The sequence below is a fragment of the Chelonia mydas genome, chromosome 1, assembly GCF_015237465.2.
Source record: "Chelonia mydas isolate rCheMyd1 chromosome 1, rCheMyd1.pri.v2, whole genome shotgun sequence".
NCBI lineage: Eukaryota > Metazoa > Chordata > Testudines > Cheloniidae > Chelonia > Chelonia mydas.
In genome coordinates, this window is record NC_057849.1 from 54,290,134 (window position 1) to 54,309,184 (window position 19,051).

Below are 19,051 nucleotides of genomic sequence, written 5' to 3' on the forward strand. Positions count from 1 at the left end.
TTTGCAGAGCTGGGCAGCCAGACCGCAGTGGCTGCTAGCTGGGCACTCAGCTCTGAAGTTCAGCGCCCCGCCAGCAGCAGTGCAAAAGTAAGGGTGGCAATACCATCCCATGCCATCCTTACTTCTGCGCTATTGCTGGCGGTGGCTCTGCCTTCAGAACTGAGCTCATGGCCAGCATCTGCTGCTCTCTGACTACCCAACTCTGATGGCTTTACTGTTGCCAGCAGCAGCACAGAAGTAAGGGTAGCAATACCACAACCTCCCCTACAATAACCTTATCAGCCCCCTACAACTCCTTTTTGCGTCAGGACCCCTACAATTACAACACCATGAAATTTCAGATGGTAATAAATGAAATCATTAAATTTTTGATTTTTAAAATCCTATGACCGTGAAATTGACCAAAATTCCATATAAGCTATAAATCAGTTGTTTTTTAAAGTAGAAAAATTACGATATTTTAAGGAATTTTATTCTATCTGACTAGTTGACTAATACTGTAAAATGTCTGGTAATCTAAATACTAAAAAGCAGGCTGTGGCTGAAATATCCCCATGTCCTTGACTGGAGAGGTGAAAAATTGAAAGAAGGATCAGAAAGGGGGTGTGTTTGTGAAAGAAAAGACAAAGGAGAAAGCACCACTAATCATGTAACCACCATAACATTTCACAACTTCAAAACTTGCTTCTTACGATATACCACAGCACCCTCTTTTCCCTAAGCATTTGAATGTTAAATGTTAGTGTAACACTTATTTTAAGATGGACTTACTTTTTTTCTCTGATTACATCTGAATATATACCAGATTGTATATGACTTTTTTGATGGTTTAGGCTTACTTATAAAGATGTCTCTTTCCTTGTAATTTCCTAACGTTTGAAGAAATAGTTTGGTTATATGGAATAGAAATTGTCCCCATTTCTTAATGATATTTTACTTGTGCTTGTAGATCTTAAAGGTCACCATTTTCAAGCTTGGATGCCTAAAATAAATGAGTTAAAATAAAAAGTAGGGCTGTCAATTAATCGCAGTTAACTCAAGTGATTAACGCAAAACAAATTAACTAGATTTTTTAGAAGTTGCAATTAATCACAGATTTAATTGCACTGTTAAACAATAATAGAATACCAATTTAAATTTATTACAGATATTTTTGGAAGTTTTCTACAGTTTTAAATATATTGATTTCAATTACAACACACAAAGTGTACAGTGCTCACTTTATATTATGTTTTATTACAAATATTTGCACTGTAAAAAAGATAAACAAAAGACAGTATTTGTCAATTCACCTCATACAAATACTGTAGTGCAATCTCTTTAGCAATTTAGCAATCTCTAGTGCAATCTCTTAGCAATTGGCTGAACAAGAAGTAGGACTGAATGGACTTGCAGGTTCTAAAGTTTTACATTGTTTTGTTTTTGAGAGCAGATTTTTTAAAAAAAATTCTACATTTATAAGTTGTGATTTCACGATAAAGAGATTTGCACTACAGTACTTGTATGAGGTGAACTGAAAAATGCTATCTTTTGTTTATCTTTTTATCGTGCAAATATTTGTAATATATAAAGTGAGCATTGTACACTTTGTATTCTGTGTTGCAGTTGAAATCAATATATTTGAAAATGTAGAAAAACATCAAAAAATATTTGATACATTTAAATTGGTATTCTGTCATTGTTTAACAGTACAATTAAAACAGTGATTAATCTTGATTATTTTGTTTAATCTCAGGATTAATTGCGATGGATCATTTTTTAAATTGTTTGACAGCCCTAATAAAAAGCAGCCTAATTTTCAGAGTGGCTGAAAATCTGCAACTCTCTTTTGCTTCTGTGGGATTGGAAAAATACGGCCACTTTTATTTAGGCACCTGCATATAAATTAAAGTCGAAAAATTTGATCTGAGTTAGTGACTAACTCTCCAATTTCATCATAGAGGAGACTGTGGTTAAAAATCACAAAATATTTTTTTCCTTCTGATTTAAAAGGTTTTGATATTCTACTAAAGCCAATTAAATATAGAATTCTTAGCACCCTATCTGTCCTCCCAAAACACACAACCAAAAAAAAAAAAATCAGAAAGTGTGATGGTGATAGATGTCAGCCTGGCAAACTTGTCTATAGGGGGTGGAGGAGCTCCCTTTATAACTTTTAGCACAGTAGTTAGGGTATCTCCTGGGATGTGGGTGACCCAGGAGCCAGTCCCCCCGTCCAGTGATTTGAACTGGGGACTCCAACATCCCTGGTGAGTGCCCTGACCACTGGACATTAAGTTACATGGCCTCCCCTTGGCTTCTTGCTAAAATGCATAGCTACCTAATGCCAAGTGAGGTTTTGCAGCTGAGAATCCCAAATAGAGGGAAATGCCTCCTTGCAGCCCAAACAGAGGCACCTATCCCCAAGAGGGGTGAAGTTTAATATATGCACTTCGCTTGGCACTTCCCATTGACTAGCTTAGGCTAGGAGCTGCCTAGGGTGGTGGCTTTTGTATATCCCATTCTGATGCACCTGTCTTTCCCCATTCATTGAATAGGGAGCCTATGTGCCAAACTCAGGCTTTGTGAATCTCAGTGACCTTCTAGGTGCCTAAAATTTAGGCATGGCAATGCTCAGTGTCACCACGCCTAATATTCTTTGTGAATCTGACCCTGGGATGCTACACTGAGCAGCAGACAAATAATTTGGAAGGATGATGAATGGTTAGCAATATGTAGATGGACTTGTCACATATAAGCACTTGGGGAATAGTGCTATAATAGTCACTGACCATGATTGCTTCCTAAATGCCTAAAAACTGATTGTGGGGCAGCCCCCTTATGATCATGTTGAGGCTGCACGTGCCATGGAGACAAAAAAAGTCAGGCCTGTTTTGCTCTGTAATCCAGCCTCTCTTGGCCCAGTCAGCATGTCAATACATGTTTTGTAATAGCTTCAAATATATCTGCTTACCTACTGTTAGCATCTCTTTTTTCAAGATAAAGTACTGGCTAGAGGTCATGACTAGGAGGTGAGATTAAATCAGGTAAAATAAACTAAATAAACTCCTTGATAGATCAGTTCTGATTATTCTGCATCTCTGCTGAGTGCTGCCATTGATGATCTGTTGTAATTTAGGGATTTTGCAGCTGTTCTTGCTATTCGGGGCTGGGTGGAATTCCAGTATGTACTGGTGCTAATCCACAAAATGATCTCATTATATAGAAATTTCCAGCAACAAGCTACATACAAAACTATGGGAAACAAGGCCGTTCTTAAGGAGTGGCATACACCTGCTTGTTTTCTGCCCTTCAACTTGCTGCAAAGAAATGCCCTATTCAAGAGGAATCCTGCAATATAAGTTGACGATGTGATGTTCTTATGCTTCTTGCAAAGTTTATTTGTCCATGAATATCCCTCATGCACGTAAAAGCATCGAGGCTGTTTTTCAGAATATGCCTATAAATAAAAATGATTATTTTTTGTTCCACAGGTCAGAATTGAGCAGGTGATCGTTGCTGAACCGGGAGCAGTTTTATTATACAAAATATCTAATCTTCTCAAGTTCTATCACCATACAATCAGGTATACAAAATTACAAAACATGTTAAGTAACTCTCCTGTTTGAACATGCATCAATTCTGGTACAGTAAAAAACTCTCCCTCTGTTTTGCTTTGTTTTGTTTGTTTTTTGGGGGGGGTTGTTGGTTTGTTTGAGTTCTGATTGTGCTCAGCCATTTACAGAACAAAGAGGAAGACACAGCCCTGACTTGAAGTAGTAATCAATTATTTTAATAGAAATCTGTCTGTAAATGGAAAAAAAATTCAACATATAGACATACTTTATCACTCTGTAGCATTGTAGATAAAGTTCACACAAAAAACTACATTAAAAGAACATTAAGGTTGCAAAATTAAAAACACTCAAAAGTTAGGAAATGCCAGAATTAAAGTTACCTGTGCAAACCTTAGCTTCAGTTTCAACGCTTTACACGTCTCTGAATATGTACACTGTGAGATTTTTTTTTCAGAGGTTTATATCTTGGCAGTTTTTCATGGGAACAGTAAAAGCCACATCTCTGACATAAAGTCAACCTGCGTGCCAAGTTTTAATTCCCTACTCTAAAGAATGAGGCAGTACAGTTTCTCAGTAAAACAGTTGTAAGATTTTTTTTTTAACATAAGTTAAACAGCATATTTTCTCCTTATCTTGTTCTCAAAATGGCAGAACCATTTTTGCTAAAACTTTCCAAAAGTGGGTGAGGAAGACAACCAGAATACTTTTTTTTTTAAGCCCAAAGTTTAGCAGTTACAAGCAATTGAAAACAATCTTATAATGGGGAGTGTTTTGCAGCCTTAACTATAGGCATTGCTGCCTATACTGTATTGTTTAAAGATCAAAGATTATAGTACTGATCCTACTAGTCAAATGTTTTTTTCAAAAATAGAGGAAAACAGATCTAATTACTATAACAAGGTCTAATTTGAGAGATGGTGACTTTACTGGGGCTGATGGTGCTCTGAAAACCAAGCTGCTATTTTTTTTTTAAGGATGTCACATTAGTCCCACTCAGATATGATAGTTTTTACCCAAGACAGTCTGTAACTTAGAATTACTTTTAGTTTAGACGACAAACTCATATGCAAGAAGTGTGTAGAAAAGTGTCATGGCATAATGGGTATAAAATGGTTGTAGTAAAACTAATAAACTAATTTTACACTTCCAGTAGCCAAGCATGTACTCTTTAAAACTTCAAAAATGTACAGTTTTATATGTGAAGAGACACATTTACCTGGAAAGTAGTGGAGGTGGAATGATGTTATCAACACATCTTTCACATTTGGATTTTGTTCTCTGTAGCAGAAACAAAGTTGAGTATTTTTTCCCACTTATTTAAAAAGACAGTAGCATATTGGATAGGTAAATATTTTTAGCCCATCTTGACAAAATAAAATGTTTGTTTTGTTATGGACTACGTTTTTTTGCTGTAAAACTGAAAATTTAGCATTTTCTCTTCCTTGTTGGCTTTAAACATTCAAACAAAAATCCACCAAGGCAAAACCTGAATTGGATGCTCAGGTAATTTTCTTTTTAACAAAGCTGTAATTCCAGTATTTTTTTTTATTGAATATATGACTTAATTTAAGTTATGCATATGTTATAGCTGAGATAGTATATAATTGTTTATTATCTTGGCTGGTGGTGCTTGTTCTCACTAATCATCCTATCTTACAAATTATTATTAGCATTAGTTAATAGGGGACGCTGTTTCCTATGACAGTCACTGTGCATTTCCAACTTTTAGACTTGGTGTCATATTCTTGAACATTGACTAAAATATCTGGATCTGTTTTATATTTCTTTCTTGGATTTAACAAAGTATTTTCTTTTTGGTTTCAGTGGTATTTTGGGAAACAGTGCAGCCACGTTGTTAACCACAATTGAAGAAATGCATTTGTTAAGCAAAAAGATATTCTTCAATAGTCTGAGCCTACATGCAAGTAAGCTAATGGAAAAGGTTTGTTTCAGAACTATAAGCTTTTCATATTTTAAAACACATTATCCAGTTTTTCCTTAATGTAAGGAGACTGATGGAGTAAAAATTGTTGTTTACAGTTTGATTCATTATCTTAAAATTGACGTTTCATGTTGCTATGTGCTCTATAACACATACAGTAAATGAGGGTGGGATGAATTAATTATTAGTCACGTTATTGTCCCTGCCAGTTGTCCAACTATATATGTGTGCGTATTTCTGATCGAAGACTTTTCGTTAGCGGCATCTGCAGGTCTGCGCCTTGTGCTCCAGACCGTGGGTATATAGGTAGGGACAGAGGCACCACCACTCCAGTTCCTTCTCAGCCGCCTGTGTAGCTTGAGACAGAGTGTTGCGGTGTCCGCTAGCTAGCTCCTTAGCTTGCCTATTTTCTTCTTTACTTTTTTAATATTTTGTCCTTTTTTATTTAGTTTGTAGTTTTCTTCTCTGTTTTATAGCATAGGTTTGTACTTCCATGAGGGTTCCCACCCCATTCGTAGTCATGGCCTTCACCCCCACAGCCTCTCTTTTGTTTGCGGCCTGTCTTACATGGGTTATGCCCAAAACTACAGGCTTCAAACCATGCCAGATCTGTCCCTGGTCCTTTCCCCTCAGCAAGGGTCATTCGAGCTGCCTCAGAGAGTCCCACATCCCATTGAATGTAAGGTCTGCTCCGGCTTCAAACGTAGATCCAGAAAGATGAGGGAGGACAGATTGAAACGACTCCTTATGAATTGCTCCTTGAGATCTGATGAATATACAGACCGCCCATCTGTATCGTCTCTGGTACTGCTCGACACATCCCATCCTGAGGAGTAGTGCCCAGGATCACCAGTACTGACCATGTTTCTCTTCCAGGAGGTTCTCCAGCTGTTGGAAGGACTGAATCCCTCTACTACAAGTACCAGAGAGGCATTTCCTGCCAGTACCAACATATATGCATGCCCTGACATGTCCTCCAGTACCTCCGCACCTTCACACATGAAGTCAGCCACCGGTACTGATGTGGATGATAATACTCTCTTGGCCTCCAGTACCAACATGGCCACTAGTACCAACGCCCCTAGCTCTTCCCTTGGATGCAGGGGATGACACTTCCTCTGACTTGGAAATTTCTCTCCAGGTGGTGGAATCCTTCCCATTCCAGCCTCCTTTGGTGGCATACCCGGTTGATGAGACTAAGGGCTAGTCATTGTCCACCCCATCCTCCCTGGCAGGAACACCGTGGGATTCCTTCCCCTTTGCTTATGCTCCTCCACAATGTGTTTTTTGGAACCTGGGGCTCCCTACAGTGACCAGTTCTATAGGATGTCCCCACATAAGAAGAACCATCAAAATGAGTAGGCACAGTAGATGGGCCTCTCTTCCATAGGGAGACCCTTTGGAAGAACAGGAACTAAGGGCAGAGGAGGGGACACACCCTTCAAACAAATCCTCTTCCTCCCCAGATGAAGTTGTTATGCCTCCTCCTACATCCTATGCTAATGATTTCAACATCTTTTGGAAACTGATCAGGAGACTGGCTGAGACTTCTCAGATCCCTCTAGAGAAGATACAGGAATCTCAACAATTGTTGGTAGATATCTTGCATACCTCTCTTCAAGGCAAGCCCTGCTGCTAATGATGCCCTCTTGTTACTGGCCCATCCCATTTTGCAAACACCAGCTACCCTCCTACTTACATACAAGAAGGCTGACAAGCAGTACTGTGTGGTAGCCAAGGGCTCGGAGTACCTTTTTTCTCACCCTAGCCCAAACTCTCTGGTGGTCAACGTAGTTAACAAAAGAAAAAGATGGTGCTGATCCAGATCAGCTTTTCACGATAAGGGGCTCAAATGCCTGGACCTCTTTGGCCATAAATCAATCTCTGGCTTCACTGCAGTTCCACCATGCCTTGTTGGCAAAATGTGACTACATGAAATATAGTAAAATTTTTTCATTTTATTGACCATCTACCACAAGCCCTCATCTCCAAGAGCCAGATGACTGCCAAGGCTTCTCTGTGGGCCTCTCTTGACACACACGATACCGCATCTCGCTCTATGGCAATAGGCATAATTATGCATCAGACTCCAAGGCTGCAGTCCTCTGGTCTCCCCAGGGAAGTACAGCACATAGTGGAGAATTTTTTCTTTGAAGGAGCCATACTCTTTAGTGACAGCATGGACAGGTCTCTCCACTCTCTCAAGGACTCTAGGGCAACATTGCGATCCCTAGGCATCTACGCTACTACAACAAAAAGAAAATGTAGATCACAGACAACCCAGTGATCTCTCCCAGTACAGTATTTCACCTCCCAGAGGTGGACCAAACCTCCCCAAAAGAGGCCCAGGGTCCACAAGCAGGGGCCATCTTTCTCTGTTGCCTCCCAAGTGACCAGTTTGACCCACTGGTAGATAGTCATGAATCACTCCATTGCCCTACCTTCCATCTACCCTATGGGGACTGCCTCTCCCATTTCCTACTGTTCTGGGACGTCATTACTTTGGACAAGTGTATCACAGTAGTTTCCACAGGCTATTCTACCTAATTCAGTTCCACCCCCCTTCTCCACTCCCAGTCCCATTTCAGGGACTCATCTCTCAAGAGTCTCTAAAGACAGGAGGGTACAATCCCGCAAGTTCCTCCCAACTTCAGCAGAAAATGTTTCTATTCCTATTACTACTTAGGCTCCAAGAAAAAAGGAGAATGGAGACAGATCTTGGATCTCAGGACTTAGAATACATTTTATCCATGCACAGGATGGTAAGCCCTACAGCAATAATTTCAACTTTAGGTTTGGGAGACTGGTTCATTGCCCTCAACCTCTAGGATTCATACTGTAGCTTGATTTATAGGTTATGTATTAATTATATTGATTACAGTAGAACTTCAGAATTACGGACACATTGGGAATGGAGGTTGTTCGTAACTGTGAAATGTTCGTAACTCAGAACAAACCATTATGGGATGCTCCTCAGGGTGGACTGCTCAGAGCGGGGGCTCACAGTTGTGCCTCCAAACTTCAGCATCTTCACTTCCTACCTGTAAGTGGCTGCCCAGTGGGTGGATGTGTGCGTAGGCAGCTGGTTCTAGCCGCTTGGCTGCAAGAGTGATGAGTGAGGCATCCTGGGGCACCGCAGTGTCAGTGGGCACATGGTGCCCTTTAAAACTGAGCAGCTCCTCCAGAGCGCAGCATATAGGCCAGAGCTTGGGTTCCAGTAGCAAACATTCCAGGCCAGGTTCCAGAAGGAGCTTGGGAAAGGGGAGGAGGGAACCTGTGTCTCTGATTTACAGGAAAGCCACAGACCCCAGCAGTGCTCCTGCTCTGGGTCTCACAACTATGCCTGTGAAACCCACCATCTTCACCTCCTACCTGTAAGTGCCTGCCCCCCATGTGGTGGGGGAGGAGACGGGCAGCCCAGATGTGCCTACCTCTACAGTACAGGTGCAATACAGGTACAGTATTTGCTGGTTTTTTGTTTTTGTCTCTGCTGCTGCCTGATGGTGTCTGGTTGACCGGTCAGTCCGTAGCTCTGGTGTTCGTATCTTTGAGGTTCTACTGTACTTAAGAATTCCCCGTTATCACTTCGAGGTTTTACAGATTCTTGTCCCAAGATCAGGCTCAGTATTATTAAAATTACTATGTAGTTGGGACCCCCTGTAAGCACAGTTGCAACACTCTGACTGTATAGGAACCCTTCTATATTTACAATAGTTTATTAATACGTTTAGCAAAATCACAAACCAATTCAGTAAGGTAGATAGAGATAATACAGAATGTACATCTGAACATCCATATACTCACAACATCCCTTCAGAACAACTTGTGATGTTGGCCATTATCTTCCTCATCACCATCACCTTCCTCCCAAGGACTACATCTCTCTCTCTTCCCCCCGCCCCCCCTCCTGAGCACAGGCTGGGATACAGCTTTTATGTTACACTGACACCACTATGTCTAATGCATATTCAGGAGGGGTTTCTCCTCTCATTTGTATTTCCTCACCCTAGTAATGTTGGGGTGTCATTCTCTTGTAGGTTAGCATATTAATGATCTCAACTTATTATCATGTATGTCAGCTCATTGCCACGGCACTCTTGTGGTCAGACATTTATGGATGTTCTATCCAAAAACTGGTGTTAGCTCATGTTCCTGTGGCTGGCTGATGTCATTATGGACAAAATCCTGCCCCCACTCCTGCCCCCCCGTGTCGCCATGCCTAGAGTGGGCCACAGATGAGAATGCCCAGACTCAGGACAGACTGCCAGAAAATAGGGCAGACACCTCAAACCGGTGGTATATTCTATCATTAGATTTCACCACGCCAGTAATAAAAGGGTACTCGTGGATCATTGTACTAGTTTACCACAGAGTACAGACAGCCAGGCAAACTGGGTCTCATGATGTTAGGTTATTAAAACCAAAGCAACCACATGTTAGGTTTTTCCAGCCCCAAAGCATTGGTCATTCACCCAAGTTCGCTGGATACTTCAGGATCTCATCAAAAACAACGCCGTTAGCTAATCCTTAGTAAACTAACTAAATATATATTAATTAAGAAAAAGAAATGAGTTATTAGAAAGGTTAAAAGCAGATTAAAATACATTACAGTTGAATCAGAATATATGAGTCCACTTGATTGCAGAGATACCGTGTCTGCTAATTCTCCGTTAGTCTTTCAGGGCTTTCCCAAAACTAGCTTTTTGGGGATTTCAGTCCAGTGGCTCAAAACTCCCCCTGTTTAGAGTTCAGCAGATTAGAGATGGCAGGATCATGCCCAAGGTTTCTCTTTTTATAGTTAAAACAGGCTAGCAAGCTGACCATCGTTATTACCATGTGGGAATTTCCTTTGATGAAGAATAGGTAATTCAAACAGTCTGAATCTCTATTGTTAAACCAACCACACCCGCTTTGAAGTTAACCTTCTACTTCCCATGTATACACACATAATCCACAATGTATATTGATTTAGGTAAGGTAATTGCTGGCCATTCATTATAACAGGGCTAGATAATTGAAGACAATACAGGTAATATCATTAGTTTCATGAAGTATATACACATCTTTGATCTGAAGGTTGATTGAGTACAGGATACAGACAGATGAAAACAATACCATCCACATTTTCCTTGATCTCTTATCAACACAAGTGAATGGGCTGGTGTCTGCTAGCCCATTTAACATCCCTTTGATACAAACACACAATTGAATTAGCCTGACAGCATTGCACTGCCCCTTGACATGCCTTTAAAGGTTACACACAAGTGAACTGGCCTGTTAATTTTAACCTGAGCTGGTTTGTTGGCGTCACGCATTCTGTTTCCAGTTCCTCAAAACTTAGGGGTGACCATTAGGTCATTTGTCTGTGCCAAATTTCATAGACCTCAAGGCTTAGGCTAGCTGCTGAAGCCAGTGTCTTACAAGGTACAGGCCTGTAAGTTCCTTGCATTACTGCTGACTGTAATAAAAGACAGAATATAATGAAAGCAAGACAGAGAATATAATAAAGGCAAGCTAGCCCTATGGACTACATTACTTCCATGTTGCTGTGCCTCTGTGCCACAGATACTTCCGACAGTTCAGTGTGGGCAAGGACCACTATGAGTGCAGAGTTCTTCCTTTCAGCCTTTTGACCACTCCAAGGGTTTTTACAAAGGTCTTCTCAGTAGTTGCAGCCCATCTTTGACAGCTGGGAATAGTCATACTCCCCCACCTGGAGAATTGACTCCTCAAAGTTTGTTCCTTCCAGAGGTTCAGTCAGCAATCAACAAGGCCCCTAGCCCTCTTCCAGTCACTGGGTCTTTGTCTCAATGCAGAAAAATCGACAGCGACACTTGTCTAACATATCAACTTGATCGGAACCATCCTGGACTAGACAACCAGCGTGGCTGTAATAGGGTGCAGGTAGGCCCCTCTATCTTCTGCCTTTTCTGCACCAACAAACCAGCAAGAGATCTCTGCTTTGGTGCAATCACCCGTGCTCTTTATTTACAGTACAAGTTCCCACCATCTTGTAGATACAGACAGCGTCAGGCTCACAGCCTCAGGGACTGCTAACTTTTGCAGCCAACAGGGGAGAGCAGCCTCTAGCTCCTCCCTTTCCTCTCCCCTGGCTTCCTTCCTGCCAGCCTTTATGTAGCCCCTTGCTAACGAGGCTGGCAGCTGTCCCCTATTTGCCATTTAGGCCTGGGGTTACTCAGCCAGCTCCAGTTCCCCTTTCCTGATTGGAGCTGGTGTGACAGAGGGCTGGCTCAGGGTTACTCTGTCACAGTGGCATACCAGGTTTGTCATGTTGTGCAACCTCATTTCCTCTGTGCAGCAGAGTCCTTAGACCATAGCAAGGTCTTGCCTTCAACTTCTAGGCTATGTGGCCACCTGCACATTTATAATACCCCATGCCAGACTCCATTCTTGATGCCTGCAAAGCTGTCTCAAAGCCATTATACTCCCAACAAGCACTACCTGTCTGTGTGAATGTTGGTTCATCAGAGAGTCCGCAGGTCCTTCCACCACTTGAGGGATTCCTCAGTTTGTGTGGGAGACCCATTCTTTTCCCCTACAAAAGTCATCACCACAGAAACCTCACTGTTAGGTTGGAAAACTCACCTCCGAGACTTCATGGCACAAGGCAAGTGGACTCCACAGAAGTCATCCCTTCATTCAACCTATTAGAACTCAGACGGTTGGATATGCATACCTTCATTTCCTACCCAGGAACAGGGGTTATATAATAAAAGTTATGATGGACAGCAGGGCAACAATGTACTGTATAAACCACCAGGGAGGAGTAAGATCAAAGCCATTATGTGCAGAATCAATACAACTTTGGAATTGGTGCATACTGCACCGAATAGACATCTCAGCAGTCCATTTTGCAGGTCCGGAGAACGCTATAGCAGACACCTTGAGTAGACTTTTCTGTCAAGATCATGAATGGGAACTAAGTGATTCTGTATTTTGGAACTTCTTTATCTTCTACACTATCTCAGAGAGATCTCTTCGCAACACTGTCCAACATGAAATGCAAACTTTGCTACTCAAGGGGAGTTTTTGGTTGTAACTCTCTGGAAATTGCCTTTCTCACTCCTTTGCCTCAAATGCTGCTACATGTCTGTCGTGCAACACCGCTGCTCCTTGGGGTCCTGAAACAGGAAAGAGCATTAACTTATTCTCATAGCTCTATCATGTCTGAGACAGGTATGATTCCCCAATCTGATTTGCCTATCCGTGAAGTCACATCTCCACCTTCCCAAGTTGACAGACCTTGTCAAGGTTCCTTCCCTACTCTGAACTCTAGGGTATAGATGTGGGGACCTGCATGAAAGACCCCCTAGCTTATTCTTACCATCTTAAGTTAAAAACTTCCTCAAGGTACAAACTTTGCCTTGTCCTTGAACCCTATGCTGCCACCACCAAGCGTGTTAAACAAAAAACAGGGAAAGAGCCCACATGGAGATTGCCCCCCCCCCCCCCCCGCAAAATATCCCCCCAAGCCCTACACCCCCTTTCCTGGGGAAGGCTTGATAAAAATCCTCACCAATTTGTACAGGTGAACACAGACCCAAACCCTTGGATCTCGAGAACAATGAAATATCAATCGGGTTCTTAAAAGAAGAATTTTAATTAAAGAAAAGGTAAAAGAATCACCTCTGTAAAAATCAGGATGATAAATACCTTACAGGGTAATCCGATTCAAAACATAGAGAATCCCTCTATGGCATAACCTTAAGTTACAAAAAGACACAAAAACAGGAATATACATTCCATTCAGCACAGCTATTTTACCAGACATTAAAAAACGAAATCGAACGCATTTTTAGCTAGATTACTTACTAACTTTTTACAGGAGTTCTGAGCTGCATTCCTGATCTGTTCCTGGCAAAAGCATCACACAGACAGCCAGACCCTTTGTTCCCCCCCCTCCAGCTTTGAAAGTATCTTGTCTCCTCATTGGTCATTTTGGTCAGGTGCCAGCGAGGTTATCTTAGCTTCTTAACCCTTTACAGGTGAAAGGGTTTTTCCTCTGGCCAGGAGGGATTTTATACCACTGTGGACAGAAAGGTGGTTACCCATCCCTTTATATTTATGATACGCTCCCCAAATCACAGATAGGGTGAAACACTGGCTGTGATTTCTTACTGGAGCTCTAGGAGAAAACAGAGTTAAGACACATGCACCTCTGAATATATTACCAAGTGTATAAAGACTAACAATATTTTCCATATCTCAAGGACGATTTTAACCTGTTGATTCTGGGAAACTTTCACGGGAGAGTGCGTCAGCCACTTTGTTAGAAGCTCCTGAGATGTGTTGTATGTCAAAATCAAAATTTTGGAGACCTAAACTCCACCGAATAAGTTTTTTGTTATTTCCCATGGCGGTATGAAGCCACTGTAGCGCAGCATGGTCGGTCTGCAGGTGGAAACGGCGTCCCTAAACGTATGGGTGTAGCTTTTCCAGAGCGTAGACAATGGCGTAACATTCCTTTTCACTGATTGACCAGTGGCTTTCCCTCTCAGACAGCTTCTTGCTGAGAAACACGACAGGATGGAACTCTTGTTTCGATTCTTCCTGCATTAAGACTGCTCCCACACCACGCTCGGACGCATCTGTGGTTACTAGGATCGGTTTATCAAAGTCTGGGGCCCTTAGTGCAGGGTCAGACATGAGCGTCGCTTTAAGCTGGTTAAAGGCCTTCTCGCACTCTACAGTCCACTGAACTGCATTTGGCTGTTTCTTTTTGGTTAGTCTGTCAGTGGGGTGCGATTTGGCTGTATTGCGGTACAAATCGCCTGTAATATCCAGCCAAGCCTAAGAAGGATTGGACCTGTTTCTTTGACTTTGGGACAGGCCACTTTTGGATAGCATCCACTTTGGCCTGTAGGGGGTTGATAGTTCCTTGACCCACCTGGTATCCAAGGTAAGTCACTCTGTTTAGGCCTATTTGACACTTCTTAGCCTTAACAGTTAGTCCTGCCTCCCTTATGCGCTCAAAGACTTTTTGTAGATGTTCCAGGTGTTCTGCCCAGAAATCCAAAAAAATGTCCGCATCGTCAAGGTAGGCGACTGCATATTCTCCCAATCCCGCTAGGGGACCATCTACAAGTTTTTGGAAGGTGGCGGGTGCATTCCGCAGCCTGAAAGGGAGCACATTAAATTCATACAGCCCGACGTGTGGTGAAGGCTGACCTTTCCTTGGCAGATTTATCTAGCGGTACCTGCCAGTACCCCTTGGTTAAGTCCAAGGTAGAGATGAACTGGGCCCGTCCCAGTTTCTCCAATAGTTCATCTGTGCGTGGCATTAGATAGTTGTCTGGGTGAGTTACAGCATTTAGCTTATGGTAGTCCACGCAAAAACGTATCTCCCCATCTGGTTTGGGAACTAGAACCACTGGAGATGGCCATGCACTGCCAGAGGGGCGGATTACACCCATCTGTAACATATCCTGGATCTCCCGTTCTATAGCAGTTTTAGCTTGAGGAGACACCCGATAAGGTTGGGCTTTAATTGGATGAGCATTACCTGTGTCAATGGAGTGGTATGCCTGTTCAGTCAGTCTTGGGGTGGCTGAGAACGTCGGCACGTCACTAGTGCACAGCTCCTTGATCTGCTGTCACTGCATACGCCCAAGGGTCATGGAGAGGTTCACCTCTTCCACGCTACCATCACTTTTCCCTTCGTAGTAGACACCTTCAGGCCACTCAGCGTCATCTCCTCCCTGGGCTGTAAACTGACAAACCTTTAATTCTCTGGAATAAAAGGGCTTTAGAGAATTAATATGGTACACCTTAGGCTTTCGGTTGGAGGTGGGGAATGCTATGAGATAATTAACAGCTCCCAGGCGTTCTTGGTCCGTGAATGGCCCTTCCCACGACGCTTCCATTTTATGGGCCTGGAGCGCCTTTAAGACCATGACCTGGTCCCCTAATTTGAAGGAACGCTCTCTGGCATGTTTATCATACCAGGCTTTTTGCTCTTTTTGAGCATCCTGTAGGTTTTCTTTAGCAAGGGCTAAAGAGATTCGGAGGGTGTGTTATAGGTTGGTTACAAAGTCCAGAATGTTAGTTCCTGGAGAAGGTGTAAACCCCTCCCATCGCTGCTTCACCAGCTGTAATGGCCCCTTAACCTCGCAGCCATATACAAGTTCAAATGATGAAAACCCTAAACTGGGATGTGGTACAGCTCTGTAGGCAAAAAGCAACTGCTGCAACACTAGGTCCCAATCATTGGAGTGCTCATTTACGAATTTACGTATCGTGGCCCCCAAAGTTCCATTAAACTTCTCCACCAGGCCATTTGTTTGATGATGGTAAGGGGGTGGCAACCAAGTGATTCACCCCATGAGCTTCCCAAAGGCTTTCCATAGTTCCTGCATCTGTGAGGATGTTGGAGAGCCAACCTACCCTGGCAAAAATGTCTGTTAGTGCCTGGCACACACTTTTAGCTCTGGTGTTGCTTAGAGCTACTGCTTCCGGCCATCGGGTGGCAAAATCCATGAAAGTCAGTATGTACTGCTTTCCTCTGGGTGTTTTTTTCAGAAAAGGACCCAGAATATCCACAGCCACTCGCTGAAATGGTACCTCAATGCTGGGGAGTGGCTGGAGAGGGGCTTTGGCCTGATCTTGGGGTTTTCCCACTCTTTGGCACACCTCACAAGACCGGACGTAGGTAGAAACATCCTTGCCCATTCCCTCCCAGTGGAACAACTTTCCCAAATGGTCTCTGGTTCTGTTCACCCCAGCATGGCCACTAGGATGATCATGGACTAAGCTTAATAGCTTTACCCGGTGCTTAGTTGGATCTACCAACTGTCTGTGAGGATGCCAGTCTTCCTCGTGTCCACCAGAAAGAGTTTCCTTGTATAAAAGTCCTCTTTCTACAACAAACCTGGATTAATTAGAAGAGCTGAGAGGCGGTGGGTTGCTCCGTGCCGCCGTCCAAGCTCTCTGGAGGCTTTCATTTGCTTCCTGTTCAGTCTGGAACTGTTCCCTTGATGCTGGAGACATCAGTTCCTCATTGGATTGTGGACCTGGGCTTGGTCCCTCTGGAAGCGATGAAGGTGATGGGGCTGTTTCCGTTGACTGTGAACTGTTCTCTGCTGGTGCACTAAGTTGGGGTTCAGGCTCCAGCTGAGCCTCTTGTGTAGGGTTATCTGCTGCTGCCAGTGCAGGTTCGGTGGGGCCCTCTGGTATTGGGGTTGCAAGTACTGGATTCAGTGCTGGCAATGGTTCTGGTGCTGGTTGTTCCGCTGGTTCCGGTTCTGGGACTGGCTCTGTCTGGTTCTCTGTGACTGGATCCACTACTGCTGTTGCAGATGTTGGCATGGGGTCCGGTTCCATCACCTCTGACCGGGTCCTGGTAGAAGTTTCTGGAACAGAGCTAGGTGTGACAGCTTGCTTAGCCTGGCTGCGGTTGACCATTCCCACCCTCTTGGCTAGCTTCACATGATTGGCCAAGTTTTCCCCCAACAGCATGGGGATGGGATAATCGTCATAGACTGCAAAAGTCCATGTTCCTGACCAGCCCTTGTACTGGACCGGCAGCTTGGCTGTAGGCAAGTCAGAAGAGTTTGACTTGAAGGGTTGAATCGTCACTTGGACCTCTGGGTCGATTAAATTGGGGTCCACTAAGGAAGCATGGATAGCCGACACTTGTGCTCCGGTGTCTCTCCATGCTGTGACCTTCTTCCCGCCCACACTCACAGTTTCCCTCCTCTCTGAGGGTATCTGGGAGGCATCTGGGCCTGAGGCCCTCTGGGGTGATTCCGGTGCAATGATCTGTAGTTTTTTGGGGTTCTTGGGGCAGTTGGCCTTTACATGCCCCAGCTAGTTACATTTAAAACATCGTCCAGCTGACGGGTCACTGGGGCGAGGTGGGTTGCTGGAGAACGGTGTGGCGGGACAATAAGATGTCTGGGGTGATCCTTGGGGGATAGGTCGGGCCTTGGGCTGCCCCCGGTAGTAGGGTGCGGTCTGAGGTTGTCCCTTCCGGTATCCGCTCCAACTGCGACCAGTTTTTTTCTTTTCTGCCACTTCCACCCATTTGGCTCCAATCTCCCCCACCTTGATTACAGTTTTGGGCTTCCCATCTAGGATGTATCTTTCTATTTCCTCAGGAACACCCTCTAAGAACTGCTCCATTTGCATTAGGAAGGGCAAATCTTCTGGAGATTTAACACTTGCTTCTGATATCCAGGCATCCCAATGTTTCACAATGTGGTAGGCATATCGGGTAAATGACACGTCTGGTTTGCACCTTTGGGCTGTGAACCACCGACGGGAATGCTCGGGTGTTAGCCCCATTTTGACTCTCGCCTGGGTTTTAAACAGTTCATACTTGTTCATATGTTCCTTAGGCATTTCAGCCACCACCTCGGCTAAGGGTCCACTGAGCTGCAGCCTCATGTATTGGTCTGTAGAAATGCTGTACCCAAGGAAGGCCCTTTCGAAGTTTTCTAAGAAGGCCTCGGTGTCATTGCCTGCCTTGTAGGTGGGGAACTTTCTGGGATGGGAAATGGTACCTGGAGAAGGATTGCTAGGGTTTGTTGGTATATTCTGCTGAGCCTTTGCATTTTCCATCTCCAGTGCATGCTTCCTCTCTTTTTCCTTCTCCTCCGGTTCTTTGTCCCTTGCCTCCATTTCTTTTTCCCTTGCCTCCATGGCTTTCCTGTGGGCAGCCTCTAGGGCTTTTTCTGCCTCTTTCGCTACCTCCAGTCTGGTTAACTCCAATTTGTGTTGTGCCTTGGTTTCTGTCATCTTAGCCTCTCTGTTTTTAACTATACACCCAAGAGTTAGAAAGAAAACCACAAAAAACAAACCCTGGCTTGTAAAATTTTGCTGTGCTTTAACCTGATACCTATGTTCTCTGATAGCTATTCTCAGCCTACAGAAAAATCCTTTAAAAAAAACAAAAACTAACACCTTTGTCTCCAGGCAAATAGACAGAAAACCCCTCTAGCTGCTCTTAGCTTAAAAAAAACAAAACCCAACCTCTTCAGGTCTGTGAATTTCCCTGCAGGAGGTTAACTACCCTGCCTTTAGGTAGAGAAAACTCCAGCTCAAAAAAGAAAAATCCCTTTGTTATGCCTGCTGCTCCGTCCCCCCAGGCAGAGACATAGAATTTATAGCTGCAGTCTTCTTTACAAAACCTTTTAAAATCTTGCTGCGCTTCTGGTGTTCAAGATATTTTGCTCCATTATCTCCTCCTTTCCCCTCTGCTACAGAGTCCTTGTCTTTTTAGACTCTATGGTTGAGAAAAATGGGAGCAGCAGCAGGTCCATCCCTCCTTATATCATAGAATATCAGGGTTGAAAGGGACTTCAGGAGGTCATCTAGTCCAACCCCCTGCTCAAAGCAGGACCAATCCCCAACTAAATCATCTCAGCCAGGGCTTTGTCAAGCCTGACCTGAAAAACTTCTAAGGAAGGAGATTCCACCACCTCCCTAGGTAACGCATTCCAGTGTTTCACCACCCTCCTACTGAAAAAGGTTTTCCTAATATCCAACCTAAATCTCCCCAACTGCAACTTGAGACCAGTACTCCTTGTTCTGT

The 19,051-nt window shown here is 43.5% G+C and overlaps 1 protein-coding gene across 1 annotated transcript in view; it reads left to right on the top strand.

Annotated features, from left to right (window-relative positions):
• COG6 (component of oligomeric golgi complex 6) overlaps positions 1 to 19,051 on the top strand; it is a 100,790-nt gene that overhangs the window by 60,243 nt on the left and 21,496 nt on the right. The window contains exons 12-13 of the mRNA XM_037892829.2: positions 3,474 to 3,565; positions 5,382 to 5,499. Coding sequence (XP_037748757.1) covers positions 3,474 to 3,565; positions 5,382 to 5,499 — 210 coding nt within the window. The remainder of the gene's footprint in view (positions 1 to 3,473; positions 3,566 to 5,381; positions 5,500 to 19,051) is intronic.